Consider the following 27,858-nt stretch of genomic DNA (forward strand, 5'->3'; position numbering starts at 1 on the left):
ATTTTACATCACTTACCTGAGAAAACAAAATACAAGAAATATTATATTTGTTGTCACACTAATAAACTAAACATAATAGACAAGTTCAGTAAATAGAAATTATATGTTTGGCTAATTGTTTCTTGAATACAACATTTATTACTACATGGGGCCTATCTTTTGTAAAAAGAGAACCAGCACCATTGTGCTGGTTCTCTTATTGGTATTATTTATTAATTCATATTTCATACAAAAGTCACTATGAATGATCTTTCAGTGTTTCCCGATTGGTGAGTGATAGTGAATTTTAGCATTAAATTCTCCCTTTGTACTATATTGATAAAGTTTGAATAAATAAATAAAAGTGACTAAACAATTTATGTTGAAGGGGTTATAATAAAAGACTTTATTTTCCATAAATTACATTTATTTAGCAATAATAATTAGGTATAAAATTCTATAAACAAATATTTGAGATTCTTGCATTTAGTCCATAATACTAAGATTTTAAATTTATATTTTGAAAATAGAATAACAAACAGATAAAAAATACACACTTCACTTATTAAAACATGGTTGCTTATAATTAAGAATTGTAGATTGCATTATAATTTTTTAATAAAAATAAATTGATTTGACATAATAAAGTATCATATGAAATATCTAGGTATAAGTGTGGCAGTATTGGTATATGACTATCTTTACAGAGATTCTCAAAATGATAATGCAAACACTGCCTACTCTGTGTCTGCATCATGGCAACACTGCAGTGTCCCTCAGTTTCAGAAAAGAGATTCAAGAGGGTAAGCAGGCAGCCGGGCATAAATCTCAGGTGAGTTATCAAAATTTTAGAGTTTCTTTTACCCAAGCCCAGGCTTTAGAGTGTGACAACCAGGAATGAGGGTTCATAACTGGAAGCATTTTTGATCTGGTTTAAAAACAGTTTAACCAAGTATTTCCAATTAGAGCAATTGTTTCAAAATTTAACAAAGTCTCTAAACACTGCAGGTAAATGCACCAGGATGACAGTTCTATAGAAGTTTCCCTATATTCCACACCTTGCAGAATTTCATTGGAATCTTCACAGCCTTATTCTGAATGCCCTGAAATAAAAAAGATTTGTTTAAGGCAACATTCTAAAAGTGTTATTTTCTTATATGGGGTCCATCAACACAAATGTTGAGACGCAAGTTTTTAATTTATTGCGGGAATGTGAACAATACAGTGGTATTAGGAAACAGACTTCTAAATGATTTCCTTTTGGGCAACATTACACTGTGCAAGCCAATGTAGCAAAGGGCCGGATATAGGCATTTTCTGTAAAACTGTGATGTGATATAAGGACAGATTTGAAACTAAATAAAACTGAGTTTTCCTATGAGGCTGGCTCTGTCGCATCATGTGAGTATACCATCAAAAACAATCTTCAAAACTATATATTACGTCATTTATTAACAATTTGTAGTCACAGGACTACTGCTAGGTAGTGTTAAGGTATGTAAAGGCACTCCTGTTATTCATAAAAAAGTTAAAATATACTTTAAAGTTTTCATATATTATGGCATCAAGGTATTATTGTTGAATTTATTCAAAAAAACTTACTGGCAGAAATCAGAGCTTTTGTCTATGATATGTTCGAACTCTGCAAACGACAAAGCGCCATCATCATCCAAGTCGGCTTCTTCTAACACATTTTGGACAAGTTGCTGTATTTCTGAGTCACTCAGCTTCAGATCTGGACCGCAGAGCCTCTCGATCACCTCCCGGAGGTCAGACACTCCAATCATGTCATCCCCATCAAAATCTAAAAATACCCAGAGGTCATGAGATTGAGAGACCTAATTTATGGTTCTAAGCCAACTGATAACTATTATAAAAGTGTGTTTGTCTTTTCCTTTAATGAATTCTTTACACTATAAAACTCTCTCATTGTTTCTTACATCATCATTGAGCATGCAGTCTGGGGGACTGGTATTATTGTAAGCAATTTATTTATTGAATTATAGAAAGGCAACTTTTTGAAGCTGATGTAAAAAATCAGTAAGACAAACAAAAAAGTTATGAAGAAAGTGTATCATACAATAAGTAAATTTTAATCTTACCAAATATTCTAAAAGCATGTTCGCCCTTGACAGCTTTAGGCGCTGTGTCACTGAACACTGACATCATATCCAGGAAGTCTTCAAATGTGCAGTCTCCATCATTACTTGAGCTGAACACCTTACAGATTCTGTCCCTGAATGGATTGACCCTCAGCTCCGGGTATTGCAGGATTTTGGCCATGGGTAGTTTGGCATTTTTGTTGTGGCCTACTTTCTCTGGGGCAAGGGCTTTAAATTTTTGATGTGCACTGGAAATTATAATAAGAAATAATAAATTTACTTGAACATTTAAAGACAAATGCTGTTATACTACATATTATGCAGGTGTTAAACTGCTAGTGCAAATTCGCTATTTTGCAAACTTTTTTGATGGATCCCAATGCAGTGTTATACTAGGAGGTGTTTAAACTACTAGTGCAGTTCACAAACTTTTATGAAGGAATACCCTAAATTAAAACTTAGTGTACTGACATAACAGCCAACACTGATAACACTTATATGCAAAATTAATTAAATCATATTAAAATTTTAGAAGATACAATTTTTTTCAATATGACCCATATTTTCATGGAGCTCTAGAGCTGCAAGAACAGCATATTGTACACAGTACTAGCATATTGTCAATAAATAAATTTGTTGTTGATTGTTTCAAATTTCTAGAAATTATAACTGTAGTCTTACAATAAAGTTTAAGCCAAACTTTAAGCCATGTTTGTACAGTCTTGAAACAGCCCTGGGTTTAGGCATGTTAAGGAATTATTGTAATAATTTTTTGAGATGAATAAACTATTTTCTAATTTTGTGCATGCCTCAGTCTGAAGCTGTCTCTAGTCTGTACATAGCTTCTAGCATTGCAGTATATGATGTACTACATAAAATGTAATAACATTCTGAATTAATGATTTTGAATAATTTCTGAATCCTTCCTAAGACATAATAATTATTAGGTAAATTTTATTAAAAATAGAGATGAAACTTACTAGAGTACTTCTTTTTTCGTGAAATACGTAAGATCCTGCAAATTAAATCATAATTGGTTAGTCACAGTTTCACAATACCTTCCAATTGAGAGTGAGCAGTTTTTCTTTACAATTTTAGGGTGTGATACTATTATGTTTTGGTTGGAAATCTATAAAATGACTTTTGGGTATAATAGCATTTATAAAATAACTACATTATGAGAGAAAAACAGCAAAATGAACCATATTTTTATAATAAAATGGTACCTACCTCGTAATCTTGTAGCTCTTCTTCCGTAAATTGGCTCTTTCCTTGACCCATATCAATAGAAATTACTTCTTCGAGATCTTAATTATTACCACCAAGATGATTTAAATTTAATCAAAACAGAAGAAACAAACTACTGCACAACAAAGAGGTATAGATAGGAGGGAGGGGTACGCAACGCAAAATAAGTGTCAAACTGACATCTACGTTTTGTTATTGCATTCGAATTTATTTGAAATGAAAATAAACTTAATATAAATCATGAAGCTATAGAAAAAAGAATTTAATTAGATATATATAAATCTATTATTTTTTTCTGGCATGTCTTAAAATTTCACTATAGGTACTCAACAGGTCTTAATTACTGTTATTATCAGTACGATTACTTGCAGGGTCCGTAACTGAAAATAAGATGTTCACATTAATAGATAGGTATCCTTCTCTATTAAATCTACATAATTACATTTCAGAGTTAGTATTTACAAACCATTAATTTTTCTAGAGACAAATATTGAGCCCCTTTTATAAGGTCCTCCGGGTATTAACTCACAAAGAACTGGGTACGTTTTGTTACATGATGTGGATTTCCATGTCCGCTGTCGAGTGATCACCACGCAATCATACTTATTATAATATCGTCTAGGATGTCCAGGCGCCCAAGCGCGGTATGTCGTGCATTCTAGCGAGTCACCTAAAAGTTAAATTAATAGGTACACTGTAGGTATGCTCAACGGCCCACTTCTTCGTCACACACATCTCAAAAAGTTGTTGAAAAGACACTAGTGTTTAGGTACAGTTTCTAGTCATAAATAGCTTATTTTTAATTTTAATTGATCTTTATCTGTTTTCACATTCTGGAAACAGATAATTATAAAGAGATAAAGCGCTGCTATCTGTGTTTAAACACCTTTTGATTATACCAAGAACTTCACAGGTACATGACAATAAATTATTATCTAATATTTTCTTATTTATAATTCTATATATTTTTGACAACCGCTGTCGTCACGGCCCAACGTCAACATACCATGGGCCCCATAGAAGACGCTCTCATTCTTCCTCCTCATCCCTACTAAGGCCGTGTCCACACCGGCCCCGGCCAACAGCTGCGCTAGCGCATCGGTTCTCTGTTCGCTCGTGACGTCAGCCAATACTCCGCTAATGTTCCTACATTGCTTCATGCCTTCTGTGTAGTTGTACCTCTGGGTGATGAGGAAGAACATTCCAGTGGCTGGTACGCAGGTGGAATTCATATTTGCTGAAATATAATTCAGCTAACTCATTAACTGAATTAACCATCTCATTTCAACTTGCATTAGACTCTATAAAATGGGGCGAATTTGCAATGAATTTATAATATACAGGGTTACTGGTATCAAACGCAAAACCTCCTAAAGACTAGTTTGGTAACAAGCATATTTTATTCTACGAAAATTAAAAATATATATACAATAGGTACCTAAGTAGTTGGCACACTAACTTTTGATTGGCGGGGAACGGTTAGGATCATAAATAGGATGGACCAAAGTCTTTCTGAGGTCGCGTTGAGACCCCAAACTCAACGAGACACTTATTTATTTAGTGCCGTTTTAAAATGTTATATGGCTTACTGCTCTATTCTACTTTAGGTATAGGTACACCATTCTCGTACATATTACAATTATAAATTTAGTTACTTTACTTACGTAAAGGTCTAGCATAAATGCTGTAATAATCGAATCTCGTATCATTGACCAATGACAGGCCACCGTCAGCCTCTGCGCACTTTAATACCTCACAAGTATACTCCAACGGCTCCTTCATCATCTTCGCCGCTTCACGAGGACTGAAGTTCAAAGATAAAGCCTTCTTCTCAATGCCAAGCCTTAGGCAACTAACCAGAGATGTGTATTTGGCCTTGGCAGCCAATCCAAGCTTAGATCTGTAGCATTTTTCCATTAGATGGTATTTTGGGACAATAAGAGGTGAATCGTCGGAGCATTTTGGGTTGGCTTCTATTTTCCAAATTATTACCACGATAACGATTGTAGAGGACAATTTTAAAATAGTTTTTCTTGAGTATTTGAACATTGTTGTCAGCCAGTATTACAATTCTTTTTTCTTCTCTTCAAACGATGACTGCACTCTGATCATTAATGAAGCTTGTTATGTAATAAGTACTTCTTATTTTAGCTTATATGTAATGAGTACTTATTGTTTTAGGTAACGTAGATACCTAAGGGATGTTCACATGTTCAGAATGATCACAAAAACTAATTTTGAGGAATCATTGCGCACTTATCTAGTTTCAATTCGACTGCAAATATCAGAATGAATAGGCGAAATAACGAATTGAATACGATGAACTAATTTAGAACTTAACTAGCGGAAATGTCTAAAAGGTGAAGCATTGTTTGTTGACAAAAAGATTGATTTGTCCTTCCATATACTTTACGTTGTAGTTACACGGTTGCGTAATCAAATTAGATATAGATTCAGTATCACGTTATCCGCCCTAGAAGGACCATTCAAACATACGTGAATATCGAAACATAGGCCTTGCAACCGACAGACAAGAATATTATACCCAAGGAGGGTTTGCGTCAGGCAGGCGGCCGTTTGTAAATCACAACCGAATGTTCAAAATTGTAAGATTTATTTTTAACGCTGCCCAAAGTTAAAATCTCTATACTCCCATCCACAGAGTACAATTCGGTATCTAAAAATAAAAAACTAACGTCAAAAGGAATAATTCAAAATTCTGACAAAAATCTATAACGTCCATTGGAACATTTGTCATTTATTTGAAGATGTCTTACATTCAAAAAGTCGGAAATAATTAATTTTATAGACGCAACTGGTTAGTTTTATACATTTGGGACAATATGGGTTGCGTCTTCACCAGAAACGAGGATGTAAGTTATTACATTAAGCAGTTAGTGGTTTTATTAAGCAACTTTGATGTTTGTAGGTCATACGTACCTAGTACCCAGTTCATTTACTGCATCTGGGTAAAATTTTCACTCACAGCAAATTATAACTAGCTATAGATTATTTCGTCATTAGCACTGATCTATATACTATTATTATAAAAAGGTAAGCCTTTGTGAGTTTGTATGTTTGAGGCGGGTAATCTCCGAAACTACCGAACCGATTTCAAAAATTCTTTCACCATTAGAAAGGTACATTATCCAAGATTGCTATAGGCTATATTTTATCTCAAAATTACAACGAGAGCGAAGCCCCGGGCAACATCTAGTTGTTTATAAATATGTATAACTATAAAATTGTCAATTCTTACAAAAAGACAGAAAGCCTTTTAGAGTACGGTAGCTTAGTCTGAAATAAGATACTTAGATTAAAAGGTACCTAACTTTGTGTTTAAAGTCTGTACGTTAGATTTATTACATGTGTACCTACAGTTAACTAAAAGCGAGCCTTAAGCTTAATGCAATAAAGTATGTGGTACCTATCGTATAAGTACTACAAACTAACTAAGTACTAAACTCCACTTTTGTCAGGGAATATCGAGACGTTCTGTCGTTTTAATTGGTTGGAGTGGGTCTCGCAGCCTGAGAGGGCCTTTTGCCCAGCTTTGGGACAAAAGCTGCTAGATTTATAATAGGTAGTTGTTCGCACGAAGAGTTTCTATGACATATTTCCAAAAACCTAGCGATGGGAAGGTAAGGGATTACAACAAGAATATTTTCGTTCGACATTGAAATAATTATATTTAAAAGTAAAGTTAATCGAAATACAATAGATACTCGAAATTTCACCTTTTCGAATGCCTTTTCGATTAATTAGCGACAGCCGTAGGTTTGCGATTATAAAGAAAATAAATTCGACGAAACTTCCTACTAAACTAATGTCTTCTCATATTCCAGGAAGAGGCAAGCTACGACATGGCTCCGATCCGCCACCTTCCCGTTATATTCGTCAACGGGGTACCTGGAGCTGGCAACCAGACTGTCGCGCAGACCATATCCAACATCACCGGGTACACGATGATCAGGCCGGGTGACCTGGTGCGGGCTGAGGCGACGAAGGACACGACTAGAGGCCGCCTCATTGCCGATAAACTGTCGGCACAAGAAGAATTACCTGAGGTTACTAATCTTTTTCACTTGTAACTCGAGGAAGACACAGTAGAGAATAAGGTTGGGGATACCGGGATGGTAGTTATTGAAAGTGGACGTAGGCGACTACCAAACGGGCTTTGATTAAATCTGTGTGGAAATAAGTATAACGTAATGATGGTGACGATAGCTGGTGATTAGTATTCGTGGACTGCGATCCATATTCAAATTATTCAAAATCATTAAATGATCTGACGATAATATAACTAAGTACTTAGGTAGTACCTACTAATGCACATTTTATATTATACAAAAAAAATAATTACTTTCTAAACTAACAATAAGAGATATTCCTAAAAGGAATGAATGCTCAGTCATAAGAACTTTCTGCTAGTACAATAAAACGGAATCTCATCGGATCAGAGTTTTCTGTTTTGCCAATATCGCTATGTTTGCCAGATGGAATTTGTTGCAATTATGCCAATCAACTGTGGTACTTAAGTGGCACTTATGGAAGTGGAATATTATAACATTATCCACCTACCCTTATCTCACTTTATTGATGGTAGTTACGTCATATTTCCTCTACTTATCCCGATGCATCATGCCGAAAGCGTTCCATATTTTCCTCAGCATTATTTATTTGCCATCAAAAATGTGCTTCTAAATTGTGAATATGTTTACCCACAGCAATTAACGGTAGATCTTATCAAAGAGACGATGCTGGCGCACCAGGACGCGACCGGCTTTATCCTGGTCGGGTTCCCGAAGAACCCCAGGATGTCAAACATTTTCAACCGCCAGGTCAAGTGGCCAGAAAAGATTGTCGCTTTGGAAGTGGATAATGAGGTTTGTAGGAACTTCTTCATCTTCACAATAGTAGTCATTCTTCACAATAGTTGTTGATGAGGGTGATTCGTGTGTATTTTCTCAGACTAAATAGGTATAAATAAATATATTAGGACAAATCACACAGATTGAGCTAGCCCCAAAGTAAGTTCGAGACTTGTGTTATGTGATACTATATTTTATAACAAATACATATACATATAGATAAACATCCATTACCCGAGCCAATTAGAAAAAGATCCATTTTACATCATGATCCGACCGGGGATCGAACCCGGGACTTCTCGGTTCAGGCAAGAACTTTACCACTACGCCACCGAGGTCGTCTAAAGCACACCAGTGAGCACAAAATTGTTGAAGATGTCACAATGACCGAAATCTGCCTAGACTTCTCATTCCCATGTCTGAACTCTAAAATTAATCTGAAAACACCAGGTAGCAGCCACGAGGTTGCAGAACAAGCTGTCCGAGCTGGGAAGGCCAGAATCTGAGATCAACGCGGCGAGAGACATCATCAGAGAGGCCGCGCACAAAGTCAAGAATGTCCACAAGCGGTTTGGCGGTCATGTTGTGACGGTTAGTGTTCGTATCTACTCCTTCTCTTCCTAATACGTAACTTATTCATTTGAAGAGTACGAGATCAATAAGTGATAATAATCAGGGTCTGCGCACAAAGTGATGTCTACAAGTAAACACTTGTAGACACGCTAACCGTTTCAACATAGCTGACGAAACCGTCAGCTATGTTGAAACGGTTAGCGTTTGTATCTACACCTTTTCTTCTATATTCATTTGGTTTTTAATTTCTAATATTACCCATACAATAATTCAATTCCTATATCTATAATACTATCCTAAATCATTGCCTTTACGATTAACTCGACAGTTTGTAAGTCACAGTGATAATTCCACCGCAATTTCAATTGCGAAGATCCTGGGATAATAAAAAATCTATACCATATAATTATACAATTTTTGTAAAAAAAAAAAATATATTTTTCTAGAGGCGTAACTATTCGAAGGAGTTAATTCTGTTAAAGTCACAATCTTCTCTCAATAACTTTTCAATAGCTATTGCACTGTAAATACATCTATTGCTATTTTTACACCAATGGGAAGATGATGCCTGAGGGCCATGTAAGAATCGCTGCCCAAAGTGACTGCGAGATGCAAAATTAAGTGGGATAACCACTACATCACTATCACTACATAGTATAAAACAAAGTCGCTTTCTCTGTCCCTTTATCTCTGTTTGCTTAAATCTTTAAAACTACTCAACGGATTTTGATGTGGGTTTTAGGTTTACATGTATAATTTATTAAGGTTTTACCTGAGCGAAGCAAGGACGGGCCGCTAGTAAAGTAATAAAGTAACAAGTGCTCTTTGCTCCTGCAGCTGGACAGTTCAGGGAACCCCAAGGCGCTAGCGTCAACTCTCAAAGAAATTCTCTCGGACACGATCGAGAAATCCAACAAGATGGCTGAAAAGAAGCCCCCCACCGCCATCTCTGCCCCGAACATGAATGTGAAGCCCCTCCCAGCCCCGACAGAGTGCCCCGTGTGCCCCGTGGCGGTGGCTCCGAGCTCTGGCGCCCCCACAGCGGACTCCGGGGGCGAAGTCGTTTAAAAGTGATTTTTTAGTGTAATTTGTTAATTTATTTTGCTACAATAATGTTACTTTTCAATACAGCAGTTTTATTTTTATGTGCGATTTTTAGTAAAGTAGTTTAGCAGGACTATGTTACGAGAGAACCTGTGATTATGCTTCGTTCAGTGTGGTAGTTAACTGCACCTTTTTCCTTGTAATAGAACCCCGAGAAAAAAAATGGAAATCTCTCATCCCAAGTGATGGTTGTCTGTTTATTAAGCAGGTAAATATGACTTATTGTACGTGGTACTCTTTAATATACTGTGGTTATTATTACCACAATATAATAAATTGTACCAAAGTACTACTAATTATAACATAAGGGGAAGGGCTAAAACTGGAGGTTCCCATAGGCGATAGGCTAGCGACCAATCCCTATCCATATCTACCAATAAGCCCACTATAGGTACAGCAAAATATGGTACTTGTAGTTTCGCAACTCTTGGCTCTGTCTGCCCCGCATGTAATTAAATATGGTACCTATACAAATTATTGAATGTAAAAATTGTTAAACAGAAATAGATTGTTATTATGTATACCGACGCATCCCCCGAGTAAACGCGTTCTAATATGTGAAAAAAAAAACTATATAAAAAGAACAAAATTTAAATAAAAACATTGAAAAATCGGAATGTATATGAAAAATAGTACCTACCTATAAATAAATAAAATACTATTGAGGGGTCTGTTGGGAAAACGTTAAATAGGTAAGTATGTAAGTAATAGAGTACATTTTTTTTACAATAGCGGACTTTCAAATCATGGCTGGTAAGAAAATTCTTTTTTTGTAAATTTCAAAGTTTTAATCATCATGACAAACGACAACGACGTCTGTCGTTTGTCACAAAAGCGCAACGATTTTCGAAACAAAAAATAGTCCATTTTGAAAACAGACGCCTCGGATCGAGCATCTGGGCGTGAAACTCGTTGACGAGACATATTTTTTCCTATGATTTCTTGTTTCAGCGAGTGATGTCTATCATAAAAAGTAAATAGCGTGTGAGATTGGCAGTTCCTGTCAGCGAGGTGGAGTGCGCGGGAATTACTTGGACGTCCTTCAAAAAGTAGCCACGCTGCGTAGATCCGTGATCAAAGTTATGAAGATCAAATTGCGTAAGCCATTTTATGTATCTACCTACTTAATTAACTTAGTTCATTCAATACTGAGAGTGTACCTACTCAATTGTACTTACTGTGTGTATACTTCAAAGAGGTACGTAAAGTGCAATGGTTAAAATACTTTTCTTTAAATTAAATTTATTACATTTAATATTTTTGAATAAATAATAACAAAATGAAACGGTCATAGTTACTTGATTTTTGCTCCTACTTACATAAAAAAACCTGTCTTGACTTTTTTTGCATTTAGGTACAAATGTTTTACCAACAAACCTAATCCTCGGTTTTTTATTATATGTATTGCCATATTTTCAGAATGTTTTTTAATTTAAATAATAAAGTAACATTTCTAGGTGTACTCAGATGTTTGATGTCTTCAATCTTTTTGAATTCTACTTTATTAAGTTTATTATTTCATTAATTTTCATCCATGTACCTGCCACATCTATCCTATAAATTATTTTCAGAAATATATTTAGGTTGATTTATAAATAAAAATAAAATGGATAGAACGTAATTTTATCGTGCATTATTTTTAGTTATGATTTATATTTAGAAATGTCTCTCGGATGGGTAAAAAGATTTTCTCTTGTAGGATATTATAAAAACATATATAAGTAGTAGGTATTATGATAGGCATGTACCACGGGGCTTCTGGAAAAGATTCTTTTTGAAATAAGTAGAACCCTTGCACTTGTTTTTATTGTATACGTTTTCTGTAATATTTACTACCTATAAACAAAAGACACGAAAGCACGGCTTAAAACGTGACCTAGCAAAGCATCTCTCGCTTCCAGTTAGACAGTATTTACTTTTTGCAGCGCGCGATCGTTTCCCGTCGACGTCCTCGACGGATGATAACGAAAGCGGCACGGACTGGGACACGGACGCCGCCGGCCGGCATCCTCCCCTCCACCCGACGCACTCGACGCACCCCCCCCACTCGACGCACCCGTCGATACCCCCCCACCCGACGCACCCGACGCACCCGTCACATCTGACGCACCCGTCGCAATTCTCGCACCCACCACTGCCTCGACACCCGCCGCCGCATCCGCAGGTTAAGGGTCTTTGATGATGTATTTATTGCACGGGACGTTGCTTTACTTAGGTGCAAGTTAAAACTCCAGTTAATCTATGACCGAGCTGATTAGTCACGAATCGTGACTGACTAGCTCTGTTCTATGACTCTGTGATCTCCGTTCACGGTAGATCTGGTTACAATCACTACAAGGTACTTGTAACTAAATTAATGAGTCTCGAATTTCAATACAGCATTCTACAGCATTGGTGAACCAGGGTGCTTGTCATTAGGAACAACTACCTAACTTGAAAAATTAAGTAGAAAGTGTTAAAAAGAACGGATGCCCATTTTTTTTACCCAGAAGTTAAGTATCAAACCGATATGTAAACTCTTGATTTTAATTTTTGAAAACGAAATTCTACCTTTGAAATTGATAAAAGAGAAATGTTGTAACTTGTGGTTCTATTTCATCTTTATCAGGGGCTGAACAAGCAAGTAATTTGCCCTAATAACTATTTGAGTTCTCAGACTAACTGAAGATTGACTAACTCTGAGGAGTTAGTTCCCGAGTTGTCTGCGCTAGCAATTTGTGGTTCAGACCGCGGCGGATTATGCTTGACACTGACTGGGCAGGCGCATGGGGGGCGACGTCACAAAAAAGCCCAATCTACACCTATCTATCGCTGGTGCAATCATGTATTTCCCCACAGGCTTATGGACAGCATCCACAAGCTATCATCGTCGGCTCGGTGCGCAAGCGCCGCGGCAACCTTCCCAAACACTCTGTAAAGATCCTGAAGCGATGGCTCTACGATCACCGGTACAACGCCTACCCCAGTGATGCGGAGAAGTTAGCTTTGAGTCAGGAGGCGAACCTCACTGTTTTACAAGTAGGTTTCTGTTTTAGTAGTGCGTTTCTGTAATCATCTCATCATCTTCATTTTTTGCAGCATACATTAGCATAATTTTAGGCACAGTAGGCTTTTTCTCATCTCATCCCCCATTCTATGTTCATGGTGGTCATTCATGGGTTTTCGATCACAAATTGTCATCTAACCATCGAGTTGTAGGGTCACCTTATAGTTGTCGTCTATGTCTCTGCCACCTAAAGTGTCGTCACCTTGTAAACTAGAAAACTGGGTAGTCACGTGGCTGAAGAAATCTTTCAAGAATATCTAAAATTACTTGTTTTAGGTTTGCAACTGGTTCATAAACGCCCGTCGCCGCATCCTCCCCGAGATGATCCGTCGAGAAGGCCACGACCCCCTGCACTATACCATTTCGCGTAGAGGGCGGAAGACCCCTGGGGCTCACGCTGGGATGGTGGGGCCCATGATTGGCATGGACGGAGCCTCGACGTCAGGGGTCTCGCTCGGGCCTAATGTGACTGTAGCTGCGTGGAATGGTGTCGTGGTTCAGGTGGGTAACTTTTAGTCAAAACAGATTTTAGCTCTTCAATCTTCTCGTATATATTAAGTTACAACACTCTACAGTCTCATCACATAGATTTTTACACCAGATGATATAATTTAACGACTACAAATATTTGATGGTTGTTAAAACTGGACTTACACATTTGATGTTGTTTAACTACACGTTATTGGCGATGTTAGTTATATTGATTTACTCTTTTCTACTCGATTTTGTTTTACTACATCTGAGGCGACAAAAGTATGCAAACTGACATATCCATAATTAAATTCGAAACACTCAATTTCAATTTACAGAACGAAGCAGATATCCGCCACGACTACGGCGATGGTCTCCTGGTCTACCGCAGCGACGGCGACGAGCTCGTGGAAGAGGGCTACTCCAGCGCCATCAGCGAAGAGGAGGTGAAGTACGACCCATCGGTCTGGCAGTCCGTCATCAGATACGGCCCTGAGGATAATGATCTGCATCCGGCATCTAGGTATTTTTTTGTGTCTACGTGTTTTATCTGCGTTACTTTTTCACCGTTAGCTTACTGCTAGGTCGGCTTTTCCTGTCTTGGTACCTGATTATAAACTATATTTTTTGTTCCAATCCAATTCTGTCAAACTCGGACGTTAGAACCTCCTCGTATGTTGTCGTATCAGTAACTACAGACCATAGAACGTTTGGAGGCAGCTTGCGTCTAGTGTCTTTCTGGGACTTTAACGACATCGTCAGACCACTTGGCTGGTGGACTTTTAAATGTGGTTTGATGCGGAACCCTCACAACCAGCGCTTGTTTCCAGAGCAGCCCCGGTCGCGGTGGTGACTACGGAGGCTGAGCGCGGGCTGGCGGCCGCCGCGGCCTGGCGCGCGCCTGCGAGGCGTCGCATGCAGGTGAGTCGGCACTAGTTTTAACCTCACATTTACACTCAGCCCACTGGCACTTCTCCTGTCGCTGCCGGAAATATTTCCCTAAATACTTCTGCGGCAATAACGACGCGGCAATAGCACTTACACTCAGCATTCATATTCTTATTCTCTCTCTCTTCTTTATTTATCAACTCGCAAAAATGACTGTCGTCGATCTCGTCGAGATTGCTGGTTCGACAGCATTATGTCTGATCACACTATAGGTCATTCCATATTACCTGCTTAATTTCATAAAGTTCTAAAAATGTAATTGTTTTTCATTACTCCACTCATGTGTGCGCTGGGAAGCGGCAGTGACATGAACAGTGATAGTGCTAGTAACCTGTTTACATATTCGTGCTGCCCACTGGGATGCTCACTTCCCTGCCCAATAGGGCTGAGTGTTAATGTGGTACATTTAAAAAGCGCGCACATAGTGCCGCGATTGCCTTTTGTTTTCCAAGACGGCGCCGCATCCCCTCATCCCCGATAGAGCGTATATAGGAGTTTTATGAATTTTTTAGCTTGGTCCTATTACCGGCGTGTCCAGTTATATTTACTTTCCTGAATATCCACTTACGGGAATCCCTATAAATAAATATATTAGGACGAATCACACAGACCTATTGAGCTAGCCCCAAAGTAAGTTTGAGGCTTGTGTTATGGGATACTAACTCAACGATACTATATTCTACAACAAATACATATATAAACATCCAAGACCCGGGTCAATCAGAAAAAGATCATTTTCTATCACGACCAGACCGGGATTCGAACCCGGAACCTCTCGGTTTAGAGGCAAGCACTTTACCACTGGGCCACCAAGGTCGTCAATCCCTTTGTGACTTCTTTTGTCAGCCATTCCAGAGAACTTATAAATGAGAATGATAGGACCATTTATCAACTATGTACACTTTACTATAGGACTATAAAGGATAAAGAATCCTCCTTTATGCCATTCCTTGTCCATGAAACTTAAAATAATTGCTGCAGTTATCATCATCAGCCTACCCTTATCCCATTTTATGTGGTGGTAATTGCTGCAGTATCGTATACTTTACACAAATGGAAATTTTACGGTGGTAAATACAAATGTAATATACTTCAAACGTATTTTTATCCCCTGGTAACTGAAAAGAATGGTTTCCTCCACGAGGTGAGCACGCCGTCGCCACCGCGGCGCCTCGCGTCCGTCACGCCGCCGCCCGTGGCGCCGCCGCCGCCAGTCGCCGTCGAGCTGGAAGTGGCCACCACCGACATGTGGTGCCACACATGATTTGTTGATGTCTTCAATCTAATTGATTGGTCGAGGGTGTTATGGATACGCATGATCATATAATTGACTCTTGAGATTATGGTAAACGTTTAAAACAGACGTTTTGGACCATGTTACAAAGGTCCGTGGTACAGTGACCAGTGACCTTTGTTACCAGGTCCGAAACGTCTGGGAAGTAAAAAAAGATATTAGGCGGTTTCATATCTGTCGTAATAAATTTAAGTCTTGAGATGATTAGGAAAACCACCTATATCGCGTGTACAGGCAGTAATACTTCCAAATGTTTCGATGTCTCAGTTTCAGATATATGTCTTGCCTTCTTGGACGCATTTCCCTCTTTTTTGACACAAAATGACTGATCTCCACGTGACTTAAAGGTATAGAAGCGGATTTTTTATTGACGTCAGTACAGGAGTAGATTTGTCTATTAGCACAATAGTGTGGCTAAAGCCCAGTGGAAATTTGCGTGAATATATAAATCATAACACAACTTGCTCTTCTTTAGATAACTCTTGGCATCTTGATGCGTTTGATTTATAACCAAAAGTGATTTGCAGACTTGTCACACTTGTCACATCAAAAGTAGTGACTTTTGATGTGACAAGTCTGCAATTCCATCACTATTGGTTATAACCACTTTCTCTTCTTTAGGCTATGAGTTAACTGGAATTTTAACAGAATACATGTGTTCCATTAACACCCTTGTTCCAATGTACTAAGAGCAATCGAGCTCTGTGGTTTATCCAGTTTATTTTAGTCTACGTTATTTAGGAGACGTCGGTGTTAAAACACTATTTAGAATTATCTAGATTTTTATAAGAGAATGATTCGTTTTGTTTTAGTTCCGAGTATAAATAAACTGTTTTATACAAAACTGCTTTTCTTTTGTTTAATTAGATTTTTATATTTCGTATGGTAAGTGTGTTTTAATACCGGCATCACCTGACAGTTAGACTTTTATCTGATATAAAATTTTGATCGCTCTAAATTATAAGGTTTTGGTAAAATGGGGGTAAATTTGGCTTCAGGTGGTGCCGGGAGAGAGTGAGGGAGAACGAGACAAGTTCAAATGCCTGTATTTGCTCGTCGAGACCGCCGTGGCTGTCAGGCAGAGGGAGAAGGAACAAGAGTCCATATTGCCACTCTAGTTGGAAGGAAACTTATCATTTAAATTACGTATTTAGCTAATAATCTGGAACAATGATTGATATTTTATAAAACGTCGTTAAGACGGTATGCTGCAACTCTACTAATACGGTTTTAGTCTTTAAGATATGTTTGATAAATATGGTTAAGAAAAGTTTATTATGGATTAAGAAATTAGTTACTACATCATAGGCTAGAGGATCCCGACGCCGATGATCGTGCGAAGTGGAGACGAAAAAGTAGGAAAGCGGGCCCTGGGTTCCGAGGCTCAACGGCTGAGGAAGAAACCGGGAGCACGCTCAGATGAGAGGTTAGTGGATCCAGATAAATAGAAATAGTGGACAAATTCCAATGAGGAAGAAATAGAACAATGTTTTTGGGTATCTTTTTATGGGCTTACTTTATACTGGGATTCATTGGATAAAACTGTTTTCATTGTGAGGCGTTATTTAAGCTAAGGATTTGATAAATGGTAATCAACTGTCCATGATAAAATAATTTAATTCGATAAGCGAGATTTTGTTTTGATTTAAGATTTAGCTAGAAGTAAGCTTGTTCTCGATTTAAGATGTCCGATTCTGATAATGCGTGATCAATAAAGTATTATAATCAAATTTTTTAAAACTTTTCTCCGAACATAACAGTGGCGTCAAGGAATAGGTAGGTACCGACACAAAGACAGCGACCGGGGCAAATGGCTTAAGGTGCTTTGTGCCGAAGCACGGGTCATTATTCTTATCAGACAATCGGGTAATCAGCCTGCAATGTCTTAATCAAACTAGAATAACATCACCATGTCCTTGCCCCCGCCGGGAATGGGAACCCGCGACCTCTGCAATGTGATTCGAATTCTCTAACCAAGACCATAGACAAAATGGCTTTTGACTCGTGGTCCCACTATAGTCTTTATTTCTACTAGTTGGGATACAGTGGAACCACGAGCCAATAAACCTAAATGTGTATATCAGTGGTTTTTGGTATTTTTTTATTATTATTGTAAATGGAACTACGAACCCAAAGCTAGTGGGACTTTATTGGTGGGCCCCCACAAGTAAAAAATCCCTTTGCTTACTACTTGTAAATGGCAAAGGGCTTTATGTAATTGATCTAAGGCGAAGAGTGATACCAAAGTGACACGATGTAAATGATTTAAAGGAAACTGAAACATTGAAAAATAATTGCCTAAGCCACTAAATGGCAAAAAGTTGTAATTCGCAATGTAGGACTACCAAATTTTCTTTGGACGTATCAGAGAAAAATGAGAAATACACATTTATCTAATTCTAGCTCGCCAATTCGTGAATGGACTGATGTCGTGAAATGGCTAATTAAAGTAAGTACCTAACTACCTGTTATGTCTTTAATCTTCTATTTTACCAATTAGGAATAAGTATAATATTTCGCAAATAACGATTTAGTACATCTACTCTCAAAAACACAAAACTCATAAAATACAAGTGTCTATACTTAGCGGGAACACCGTGTTCTTTTGTTAAAGGTTTTTCCGTGAAATAGATCTATATAATTAGGGCTATCGAATAGTAAGACAACTGGAATTTGATCTGTATTATTTTCAGCAATATAGTCTTAGGAAAATTTTTCTTCAGCCAACGGGAAACTTTTTAAAATTCATCTTATCAAGTGAAAATGAATGTCAAATTGCTTTAACTACATATTCGTAGGAATTAGAAACTTAATAAATAACTAAAATTTGAGAATATAGGTAATGCTGTATCGGATTTGCTGAGACTATAAGAAGAGGAAGAAAAAAGTAGTAGGCACTTAGATTATATCAAGCTTCTAACCTTGCGTAGCATTATCGTCCGCAGACAAGTGAATATCGGTAAGTCATAATTCTAATTAGTTCATTCCCTTTAAAAATAAGTTTTATTAGCATATGGATAATTAGATATGTATACGAATTTGATAATAAACTTGCTTAAAAATCTTTTTGTCGAGCTTTGTACTTTATAATGAAACACAATTTTCTTATCAGAATAAAAACATTATTAATCAACGTGTCTTTAAAAATAATTTAAAAGTATGTACAATTGTCTAGTGTTGTGTGGTTCGTCTGTCGGCTCACTTCACCAACGGGTCCAGCACCTTCTGCACGTCCGCGAAGATCGCGTCCACTGCTCGCTCCGCGTTTATCTGAAAGTTTTTAATAAAAACTAAATTGAAAATTTAAGATACCTCCGACGGTGCTGGCGTCGTCTCACCTGCTAGCAAAGGTGACGATTTCCAAACATAGCTAAGAACAGCCTCGATTAGATTGTCTAATTCTCAAAATTTTCCAATTCTCTTCTTTAGAACTAGGTGGACCAAAATCAGTTCACAGTTTGGCTGCTACGATGCCACGGACTCCACGGACAGACATAGCCAGACAGACACAGCAGACACAGATACACAGTTATAGTAGGTACACGTTAAATCCATAGCTAAGGGTTAAAATGAAACATTTTTTGTACAAAAATATAATTTTTTGCCACAAGCGTTAATTGCCGTCACAGAGATCTTTGTTGCATTCAAAATGTGACAAAAAATCATGACCGTGCCTTCGAGGAGTTCTCTCATTGGGAACTGATCCTGATCCACAATCAGGTCTTGTTTATTACAATAAAGCATAACCAACCAAACATGGGTTTACGGCTGAATCTGTTTTCACGTGTATGTGTATGACCGTGTGGTATACACTCGTCGGGAGCCGGTTGTGGTTGCACCATCAGCAGGTCATGCATATCACATTGTCACCCAACCTAAACATGGTTGAAGATTCTGTTTCAAAACTGAGTTGCCACTCGCAAGATTCCGCACGAATAAAGTTTTCCTCGTGCATTGCAAGTTAAAAGTCGTGAAAAGGTGTTTACCCTCTGCAGCTTGTGGGGGTACTGCGCCAGCACCTTGTCGTTGTTGTCGAGGAAGGTCTTGAGCCGCAGCTTGATGGTCTCCTGGTTGTCGTCCGCGCGCCCCGAGCTGGCCGCGCGGCCCAGCAGGCGCTTCGTGAGCGTGTCCGAGCTCGCCTCGAAGTACAGGATTGTCTGGAGATATGTATGACTATGTTTTTTTTTTACGAGTAATGGAGCAATTGATCACTTAACATTAAGTAGGCCGCATGCCTGTTCGCCTGTTTGTAGTAGATATAAAACAATTTATAAGAAACAAAACAAAAAGTTTGCGCTTGGAATATCGTCGAATAATTATATAATCTATGGGGCATTGCTTTGTGTTTCTCTGCGGATGGAATTCGCAAGTATATCCAATATAAGCTTAGGAAGCTTAGTATCAATAGTGTACATGTTCTCAACGGCCCACACTAAGCTTAACATTTATTTATTTATTTATTATTATTATTTACTAGCGGCCCGTTTCAGTTTTGTTCGGATAAAACCGTAATATATTTTTCACGTAAGCCTTCCTCAAGAATCAGACATATATATATTTTTTTTAATTATTCATCATCTATTACATAGAAACAACAATTAGTTTTTGAGTTTATCGCGAACAGAGAGACGGGACAGGGGGACAGGTTCTTTTTATTATATGTAAGGACGGGTGTCATCTACTCACACTGACTGGTGCGATAGCCTGCTCAAAGGCGATGCCTTGGGACTGTTCCCGCGGGTACCCGTCTATGAGGAAACCCTTGGAGGTGGCGGCATTGGCCAAGATCGCCTCCTTCAGCAGATCCAACACTATATTGTTTGGGACCAATTCACCTATAACAAGGATTTTTATTGTGATTTTTGCCACAAACTTTTATTGTCAAAAAAACATTTCAAAACGTTGAAAAATTCCCTCGTTGGGAGCCGATCCTGGGTGCACCATCATGTCACGAAATCTGAAGCATCGTTGGTAATTTCAATTACCAACTCAATTTTTTTTACAAATAAATAAACAAAAACCCTTTAAACATTTATTAGTATTAAATTTAGACGGAAAAATGATAACAATGTAAGTAATGATCAGAGCAACCTTGATGATTTGGCAGCGCCGCTATCCAATTACTACAAATTCAATGTCAGTTCATTTTTGTTCCCTCGTACGAAAATAAATTTGTTACAGCTCTAGAGAGTGGAAAGAATATTAATTCTTACGTTTGCGGTCGCGTCCCTAACTAAAACCACAGTTAATGTGACCAAACAAATATCAAAGAATAAAGAGCCGCTCCTCTCTTTCATCTAAGCGTTTTCTTGGTTGCTTCTACAGCCGTAAAGCAGCGGAATCCAAGGTCTGCTTTCCTACTTTTTAAAAGCTTTTATTTTCTTCTTCATTTTGCACGGCCTTCGGCTTCCTTAGTTGTCAAACAACGCATATCATCTTTGACAACATCAAGGTAGCACTTTATGGGTTTGCCCATCCTAGGCCAGGCCCATAATAAACTTGTATATATATATATATATATATAAATATATTGGAAATATAACTTATATATATGTATAAGACCTGCATTTGTTAATTGACGTCCTTGGAGAAAAGGCTGCGGTGAAGTTTGTTGCGCCGTTTCTTCTTCACCTGCGCTTTGGAAGCCGGCAGTAGACTTGGTTTAAGTAATTTTTTTGACGTCAATAAGTGATGTATATCATCCTAAATTGAATAAAGAATTTTGAATCTGAATTTGATGGTAGGTTCCAGATCTCCAAATAATATATAATATGCTCCAAATAAATAAAATACCAAATAATTCCTATTTCTCTAACGTTGTGCGACAGCCATAAATTGTACCTATATCTGCAGCGTTGGAGTTGGATTATTGAATCTAATGACAACTTGTGATGTTCTTTAATTTTTACAGCTTACTATTTTTATATAGGCACTTATTTAATTCTGGTATGTACATCAACAATAACCTACCCAAAATCATGGCAAATTCACCCAAATCAACGAGGCAAAAACTTGATTGTACTAAAGAGCTGAAATATATAGTGACTGACCCCGCTCCATGATGGCAGTGAGCTGCTTGGCCCTGTCGGTGCCACTCTTGACCTCCGCGCGGAGAAGATCCCCGGTAGAGAGGTGAGTGAACCCGTATTTGGCTATGATCTTCTCGCATTGCGTGCCCTTCCCGGACCCGGGGCCGCCGAGCACCCACACTATCGGGGTCTTTGATGTGTCGATTGGTGCCTGCAATTAGGTTTAATATTTGCTCAATCTCAAAAAATGAAACTTCATTTAAGTACCTGAAAACGCTCAAAATAGTTTTTACAATCCTTGAAAGCCTCAAAGTCTCGTTTGAATATGATGATATTCACATCGTATGATATGATGATACTCACAGGCTACACCACATTGCAACTACACATTATGCACCTACTATAGATATGGATCTACAACACACAGATTTTCGCATTACTTACTACAAAAGTATTTTAGGCAGACTACAGCTTTATGTATGATTTTGTACTTCAACAAACGTAGATATGTTTGGCTAATATCGAATATCGGTTTATCGTGACCGGCTTACCAGTCTGATTGTACCAAACCAAATGATAGAGTTACATTTTACGGAAATCTTTGCTTGGTAAAAAAATACATGATCAAATGGGAGGAGAAGTAACAGTAATGTTTCCTATCGAATGCAAGGCACCCACCCTGTTTTTATAAGACTTGCATTTCGGGGACATGCACTGGAGTGGACACGGTACGATTTTATCGAGAATGGGTTCCTCACATGGCTGGCAAACCCTCTCCTCATTCATGTTTCTGATTGGTTACTTGACGGAAATTGTGTTTCTTGTTATTTTACTGAGTTTTATGAGCGTTTTTGATTATTGTTATTTTGGAACTGAAATTTGTCAATTTTGTTGACATACATTCTTTCGCGTGTCTTGACATACGCTAGGAGCATAGGATATAAAGAAGGTGGTGACCTTGACGTTGGCAAGCTCAACGTTTTCGCGAACGATGGAGCCATAACACAAAAAAAGAAGAATGAAGTTTGTGGAGTTACATACATTAAATTAAAATAGAAAATGTACTTGCTTTTTATCGATCAATAAAATTATATTACGTGGCGTGGGAATTTCTAGAAGGACGTACTTACCTAACGAACAAACATTGGTTTTGAATTATTGAATAGGTACCACGGTCTACAATTGGCGACGTTCAATAGATCAATACCGGTTGACTATAAATTATCAAGGATATCATATAAACCGCTGGATCAATTTTGATTAAATTTACTTTGAAAAATCTCGATGGGAAATATGTGGAGAAATAACTAACAGAATTTTAGCCGTGGGCGAAATCGCGTCAATAGCTTGCTAGTATTGAAATGATCTACAAATATATCTACATGAATATGATCTACAAATACTTTATGCACTTACAAGATCTTCCATTATAACATGCGATAAATATCATGCCCTGTATGAATCAATAGTTGAAACGAGAGGAAAGTGGCTGTCGCCGTTTTCTATCGAAATCTATGTAAAATATTTTGTGCACATAATTTGTGTGATAAAAAAAATAATTCATTTATTTGCCAAAAGACAATCTTGTTCGTGTAGGTCTTGTCGGTCGAGACTCGAGCAAGACCGTCTAGTTATTACACCAGGTCATTGACATTAATGGCTATCCAGTAAAGAATTAACCATTAGCTAATAGATCGATGACTTTATGTCATAGCTGTGTACATGCATGCGTTAGAGCTTGGCTCTGTGCAACTTTGCACTGCGTGCCCCGTTGCGTTGACGGACCTCCGTCGACGGATAAACGCAGAACAACGTAGAAATTATATGGTGTTTTTATGTACATGTAACCAATCGTCAATTTCAAAAGCTATAGAAAATAATAGGACCTGGCTCTTACAGCAAAAGTGCTGCGTATGAATTCGGTATGTGCTCGACCGAGCCCTTAGTATGAATATGTTTATGTCCGAGTTTATGTGAAGGAATCGTGATAATCGTCGACATATTTATGCGCAGAAGCAAATAAACAAGTCCCTAATGCTTTCAATGTCCGCGTGGCAATTACAGTTGATCTATTTTGGCTTTGATAATGATAATGACCGGCTGCTCGCGCACAGATCGCACAATGTACAGCTAAAACTATAGTACCAATAGGCAGATTTTGCTCGCGACTTCGCAAATTGTATGTCGGTTAAAAATCCACTTTTCCTTTCCTACCATGCTTTACGATATACAGGGTTACTGAATATCAAACGCAAAACCTCCTAAAAACTACTTAGGTACATCAAAACAAGCAACTTTTATTCCACTACTTTTCGTGATTCGTAGTTTTTTTCTATGTAATAGCCAAGCAACACGCGACTGTTACGCCTAATATTTTAAATAATTTTGACTCCTTACCAAAAATTATTCGGCCACGCGAACGAAGTCGCGGGCATCAGCTAGTTTATAGTATAAAACAAAGTCGCCTCCCTCCCGCTCTCGGTCTGTCTGTCCCTATAATATGGTTAGATCTTTAAAACTACGCGGAGCCGAGATGGGCCGGTAGATTTCTATTAATATCGGTTGAACCGAAAATTGCAATTAGCCACCTGTGTGCATAGTAAAATTCGCAGGGGCATTGGCATGGTTATAAATAGTTTATATGTTTGTGATAACATGAGTTGCGTAAAAACCGGTATAGGCAAGTTTTATATTCATGAAATATTCCACATTATGAAATTGAAGACTTGGCAGAAATAAGTGAAACTGCGTTTGTGGTGTAAATAACATTGAATTCTTATTATATCTGTCATATACGACATAGCCTATAATTATATTCTTTTGAAAACAATAATGACATGAAAATCATCTGGAATCGAGCGGGCATTGGTATGGTCTCGATAGCTCAGCGGTTAAGAGCATTAAGTATCCCGGATAGATAGGGGTGTGGGTTCATTTCCCGCTCGATTACAGAATTTTTTCATTTCATTATTATTTTCATAATTAAGTGCACATGCTTTTATGTGTGACATGTTTAGCAAATCAATTTAAATAGCCTATTCTTATACGACATTCGAGTGGGACTTTAAATGTATATATTCAAGGATTTACGCAAGTAATATGGAGATGTATCCACCACTGCACTACATTTGCTGCACCATTCATCGTAAACAACACGCAATGTTCTCCAGGTGGAGGAGAATGAAGGGAAGACGATGTTACAACTTGACGTTACACCAAGAAAGTAGCGTCAGTTATAGAGATGTGTTAATGCTAACACTGGTTCAGATTTTATTCAAGTCGCCTAAAGGCATACGACTACATACTGCCATCTAGTGGCAGGTAGTCGCATACACACTAGTGAACTAAACTGTCAACCAGTGTGCAGGTTTCCTCACGATGTTTTCCTTCACCGGAAGCAAGTGGTGGTCTATAAAAACTACTATACCTATATGAGTCAGATTGGTATACAAACTCAAATGGCACGAGTAGAATTACGATCCTAAGACCTTTCGAACAACAGGCGTGTTAACCATTACACCACCACCGCTTCAAATAGAGATGTTTCGAGTTGGAATGAACAACAGGATGAAACCCAAAACGATATCCAGCAGTTTTAAAACAGTTCTCCTTGGGAGACCTTATGAAGAGCACAAATAACGCGATTGGCAATTCTATTCTAAAAAATATTAAGCTAGCAACACATGTAATGTTGCTCGTTGCAAATACAACGGTCGACTCGATGATGAAGAAGAAGAAAACATAGAGTACCTACCGATATTGTCATTAAAAATTCCGTCAAGAAAGGAAAATAATTTAGTTAAATTATTTTAAATTATGTGTACCTTTAAAATTCGTCCAGATCTCGAATAACTGAAATTCTTGATCTCAACCCAGACCGCCAGCACCAGAGCCGTAACATAGAATATTTTCTCTCTATCACTCTTTTCGATTTTCATTTAAAGTTTGAATATTTCAAACCTTGGTTCCTACCATCTGAAATGGTGCCAGTTGGCACGCGGACGGCCCACGGCCGCGTTTAATACTGGACTGTTTTGGAGAAAACATAACGCTTTTATTCCGTGGAGTTGGCGAGATGACCGGCCAGCAGGCCGGATTGATGATTTTCAGCTAAATCTGGGGTTGTGACGTCGGAATTGTTTTATTGCCATCCGAAATAGTGTTATATAACAAACAGATGACAACTGGCGAGTTCCTAATGTCATAGTTGATAGTGAATTCCACTTAGGATATTTTCAGTGTGAATTTATTATAAACTGTCCAATAATATCGCATAAAACCATTGACGTATTCAACAATGAAAAAATCCTCGGAATTTGAATGAAATTTTCCTCGGAAGCGAAACTCTAGAGGAAAGCTAATACAGTCCACAACTTATTGACATCTTGAAAAAAACACATTAAGGGCGCGATTCCGTATGTCGGTATTTCTCAAATATTTTATTTTAGCGGTTTCTAGTCAGGAAAATTTGATTGACGACTTCGGTGACGCAGTGGTAAAGTGCCTCTTGCCTCTGAATCGAGAGGCCCCGGGTTCGATCCCCGGTCGGGTCATGATGGAAAATGATATTTTTTCTGATTGGCCGGGGTCTTGGATGTCTATCTATTTAATATATGTATTTGTTATAAAATATAGTATCGTTGTGTTAGTATCCCATAACACAAGTCTCGAACTTACTTTGGGGCTAGCTCAATCTGTGTGATTTGTCCTAATATATTTATTTTATTGCTTATTTGTATACTTATAGTCTACTATATCAGTCTAGTCTTTCCAACTATTACCACATAAAAAGTGAAAGAACGACATTACATTTGTAAGTTAGTTAGAATGCGTAGATATGTAACTGTTATTTTGGTGTGGTGTGATCACTCTCGGCTCGCTATGAAAAATGTTTTCTGGTACTCTATAATTTACTTTTTACTATTGTATGATTTTTTTACGTCTTCGCTTGAATTTGTCTGTAATTCTGTACAAATGGTTGTAGATAAAATAATATTAAAAAAAAATTATTAGGGATTTGTCTCATATAGGACAACGTATATTTTAGTCACTTGTTTCAAAATCTTGGTAGAAATAAAAAATAAATAGAGCAGGTATCAAACATTTTAAGGCATACAAGAGTATGTGACGTTCCACGAGAAAAGGAATCTTATAGAGGGAAGTCCCTAAGGACGTTTTACCCGTAAACAACTGCCCTTGATAAGATACATTTTCTCTTGGAACACATTATATATTAAAATTGTAAATGCCATTAAAAATATAAGTACCTAATTGAAAGGAAGAAAATTGAATCTCTTATCAGATAATTAGGTACTTTTAGTTTATGTTCACAGATGCAGCAACTAACAGATTCGATGCAATGAAAATCCACAGCCGTAAATTGCCATGGCTACAATTGTGGGTAAAATAATTACCTAGGTACAAAAGTTAACAAAAAATCTAGAAAAAAGTCTATATTTACCTGCCCTTTATGTTATAGATATAACATATTTATAATTTTGAGGTGAATATTATAAAGACCAATATATTATCTATACTACACTATAATATTATCAGACGTGTTTTTTAATTAGTTTTTAGCTGAATAAAAAAAGCATCTACAATAATGTATTATGTCATCACTAGTCACTCTGTGTTATTTACTTAAAAATAACTAACTGAGCACGTAACAGCCAATCAAATTATATCTGGAATAATCTGTATATCGACGATAATTTGAAAACAGGATATATTATGATTATGATAAATTCAAGACGTTATGAAAAGATAAAAGATAATTTTTCGTATGCACGTTGCATTTAATAATTTATTTTCGAATACTTAATAGAATAATTTGTATAATTCTACATTCTGTTTTATATTTATAGACCAAATTATTTAGCACAATGACGTATGTTTAAACGTCCATGAACTAAGTATTGTATAACACAAAACACTAAGCGAAAATCATTACAAATTTACACTGATAAATAATAAAAAAATATTACTACAATAGAAAATACGTATTGAATGGATGTTTTAATTCAACTTACCATTTTTGTTTAAATAAAAGCGCGAAAGTTTGAGGTTATGCACGACAACGTCTATCTATCACTGGCTATGCGGCCCGACTGCGGTTCTCGTGTCGGTCAAGGCCGCGGAAACTGTGCCAACCAATAATCGACCTCTGCTAGCGCGGGAAAATATCAGCAGG

At 37.5% G+C, this 27,858-nt stretch overlaps 5 protein-coding genes across 14 annotated transcripts; 2 read left to right on the forward strand and 3 right to left on the reverse strand.

Annotated features, from left to right (window-relative positions):
* Positions 1 to 384: 384 nt before the first annotated feature.
* Positions 385 to 3,492, reverse strand: LOC128673742 (calcium and integrin-binding protein 1-like). The gene is made up of 5 exons (XM_053751801.2): positions 3,312 to 3,492; positions 3,062 to 3,096; positions 2,082 to 2,329; positions 1,582 to 1,783; positions 385 to 1,082 (listed from the first exon to the last, which is right to left on the reverse strand). Exons 1-5 carry the CDS (start codon positions 3,360 to 3,362, stop codon positions 1,061 to 1,063), a joined length of 558 nt encoding a protein of 185 aa, XP_053607776.1. The 5' UTR covers positions 3,363 to 3,492; the 3' UTR covers positions 385 to 1,060.
* A 79-nt stretch (positions 3,493 to 3,571) lies between these two features.
* Positions 3,572 to 5,604, reverse strand: LOC128673690 (uncharacterized protein). The gene is made up of 4 exons (XM_053751718.1): positions 4,994 to 5,604; positions 4,336 to 4,566; positions 3,796 to 3,999; positions 3,572 to 3,709 (listed from the first exon to the last, which is right to left on the reverse strand). Exons 1-4 carry the CDS (start codon positions 5,376 to 5,378, stop codon positions 3,666 to 3,668), a joined length of 864 nt encoding a protein of 287 aa, XP_053607693.1. The 5' UTR covers positions 5,379 to 5,604; the 3' UTR covers positions 3,572 to 3,665.
* A 443-nt stretch (positions 5,605 to 6,047) lies between these two features.
* LOC128673699 (adenylate kinase isoenzyme 1-like) lies at positions 6,048 to 9,918 on the forward strand. 2 transcript variants are annotated; one of them, XM_053751731.1, is made up of 5 exons: positions 6,048 to 6,202; positions 7,175 to 7,396; positions 8,057 to 8,215; positions 8,651 to 8,797; positions 9,611 to 9,918. In XM_053751731.1, the coding sequence occupies exons 1-5, from the start codon at positions 6,173 to 6,175 to the stop codon at positions 9,839 to 9,841; spliced, it is 789 nt and encodes a 262-aa protein (XP_053607706.1). In that variant the 5' UTR covers positions 6,048 to 6,172; the 3' UTR covers positions 9,842 to 9,918. The 2 variants fall into 2 exon arrangements, with proteins under 2 accessions (XP_053607706.1, XP_053607715.1); XM_053751740.1 differs by having other exon boundaries at positions 8,651 to 8,791.
* A 769-nt stretch (positions 9,919 to 10,687) lies between these two features.
* LOC128673648 (homeobox protein Meis1-like) lies at positions 10,688 to 17,354 on the forward strand. Of its 6 annotated transcripts, none has more exons than XR_008405103.1 (7): positions 10,688 to 10,975; positions 11,803 to 12,041; positions 12,716 to 12,895; positions 13,200 to 13,424; positions 13,733 to 13,917; positions 14,230 to 14,315; positions 16,635 to 16,759. XR_008405103.1 is itself a non-coding variant. In XM_053751655.1 (7 exons), the coding sequence occupies exons 1-7, from the start codon at positions 10,960 to 10,962 to the stop codon at positions 16,752 to 16,754; spliced, it is 1,056 nt and encodes a 351-aa protein (XP_053607630.1). In that variant the 5' UTR covers positions 10,688 to 10,959; the 3' UTR covers positions 16,755 to 17,354. The 6 variants fall into 6 exon arrangements, 3 of the variants coding, with proteins under 3 accessions (XP_053607630.1, XP_053607611.1, XP_053607621.1); XR_008405102.1 differs by lacking the exon at positions 16,635 to 16,759 and adding an exon at positions 15,487 to 15,616; XR_008405101.1 differs by lacking the exon at positions 16,635 to 16,759 and adding an exon at positions 15,469 to 15,593.
* A 1,382-nt stretch (positions 17,355 to 18,736) lies between these two features.
* Positions 18,737 to 27,831, reverse strand: Ak1 (Adenylate kinase 1). 4 transcript variants are annotated; one of them, XM_053751777.1, is made up of 5 exons: positions 27,698 to 27,831; positions 21,687 to 21,876; positions 20,323 to 20,471; positions 19,623 to 19,793; positions 18,737 to 18,906 (listed from the first exon to the last, which is right to left on the reverse strand). In XM_053751777.1, the coding sequence occupies exons 1-5, from the start codon at positions 27,698 to 27,700 to the stop codon at positions 18,835 to 18,837; spliced, it is 585 nt and encodes a 194-aa protein (XP_053607752.1). In that variant the 5' UTR covers positions 27,701 to 27,831; the 3' UTR covers positions 18,737 to 18,834. The 4 variants fall into 4 exon arrangements, with proteins under 4 accessions (XP_053607752.1, XP_053607726.1, XP_053607743.1 ...); XM_053751751.2 differs by lacking the exon at positions 27,698 to 27,831 and adding an exon at positions 25,490 to 25,669; XM_053751768.1 differs by lacking the exon at positions 27,698 to 27,831 and adding an exon at positions 23,082 to 23,272.
* Positions 27,832 to 27,858: the final 27 nt, after the last annotated feature.

Source organism: Plodia interpunctella, chromosome 1, assembly GCF_027563975.2.
Source record: "Plodia interpunctella isolate USDA-ARS_2022_Savannah chromosome 1, ilPloInte3.2, whole genome shotgun sequence".
NCBI classification, from domain to species: domain Eukaryota; kingdom Metazoa; phylum Arthropoda; class Insecta; order Lepidoptera; family Pyralidae; genus Plodia; species Plodia interpunctella.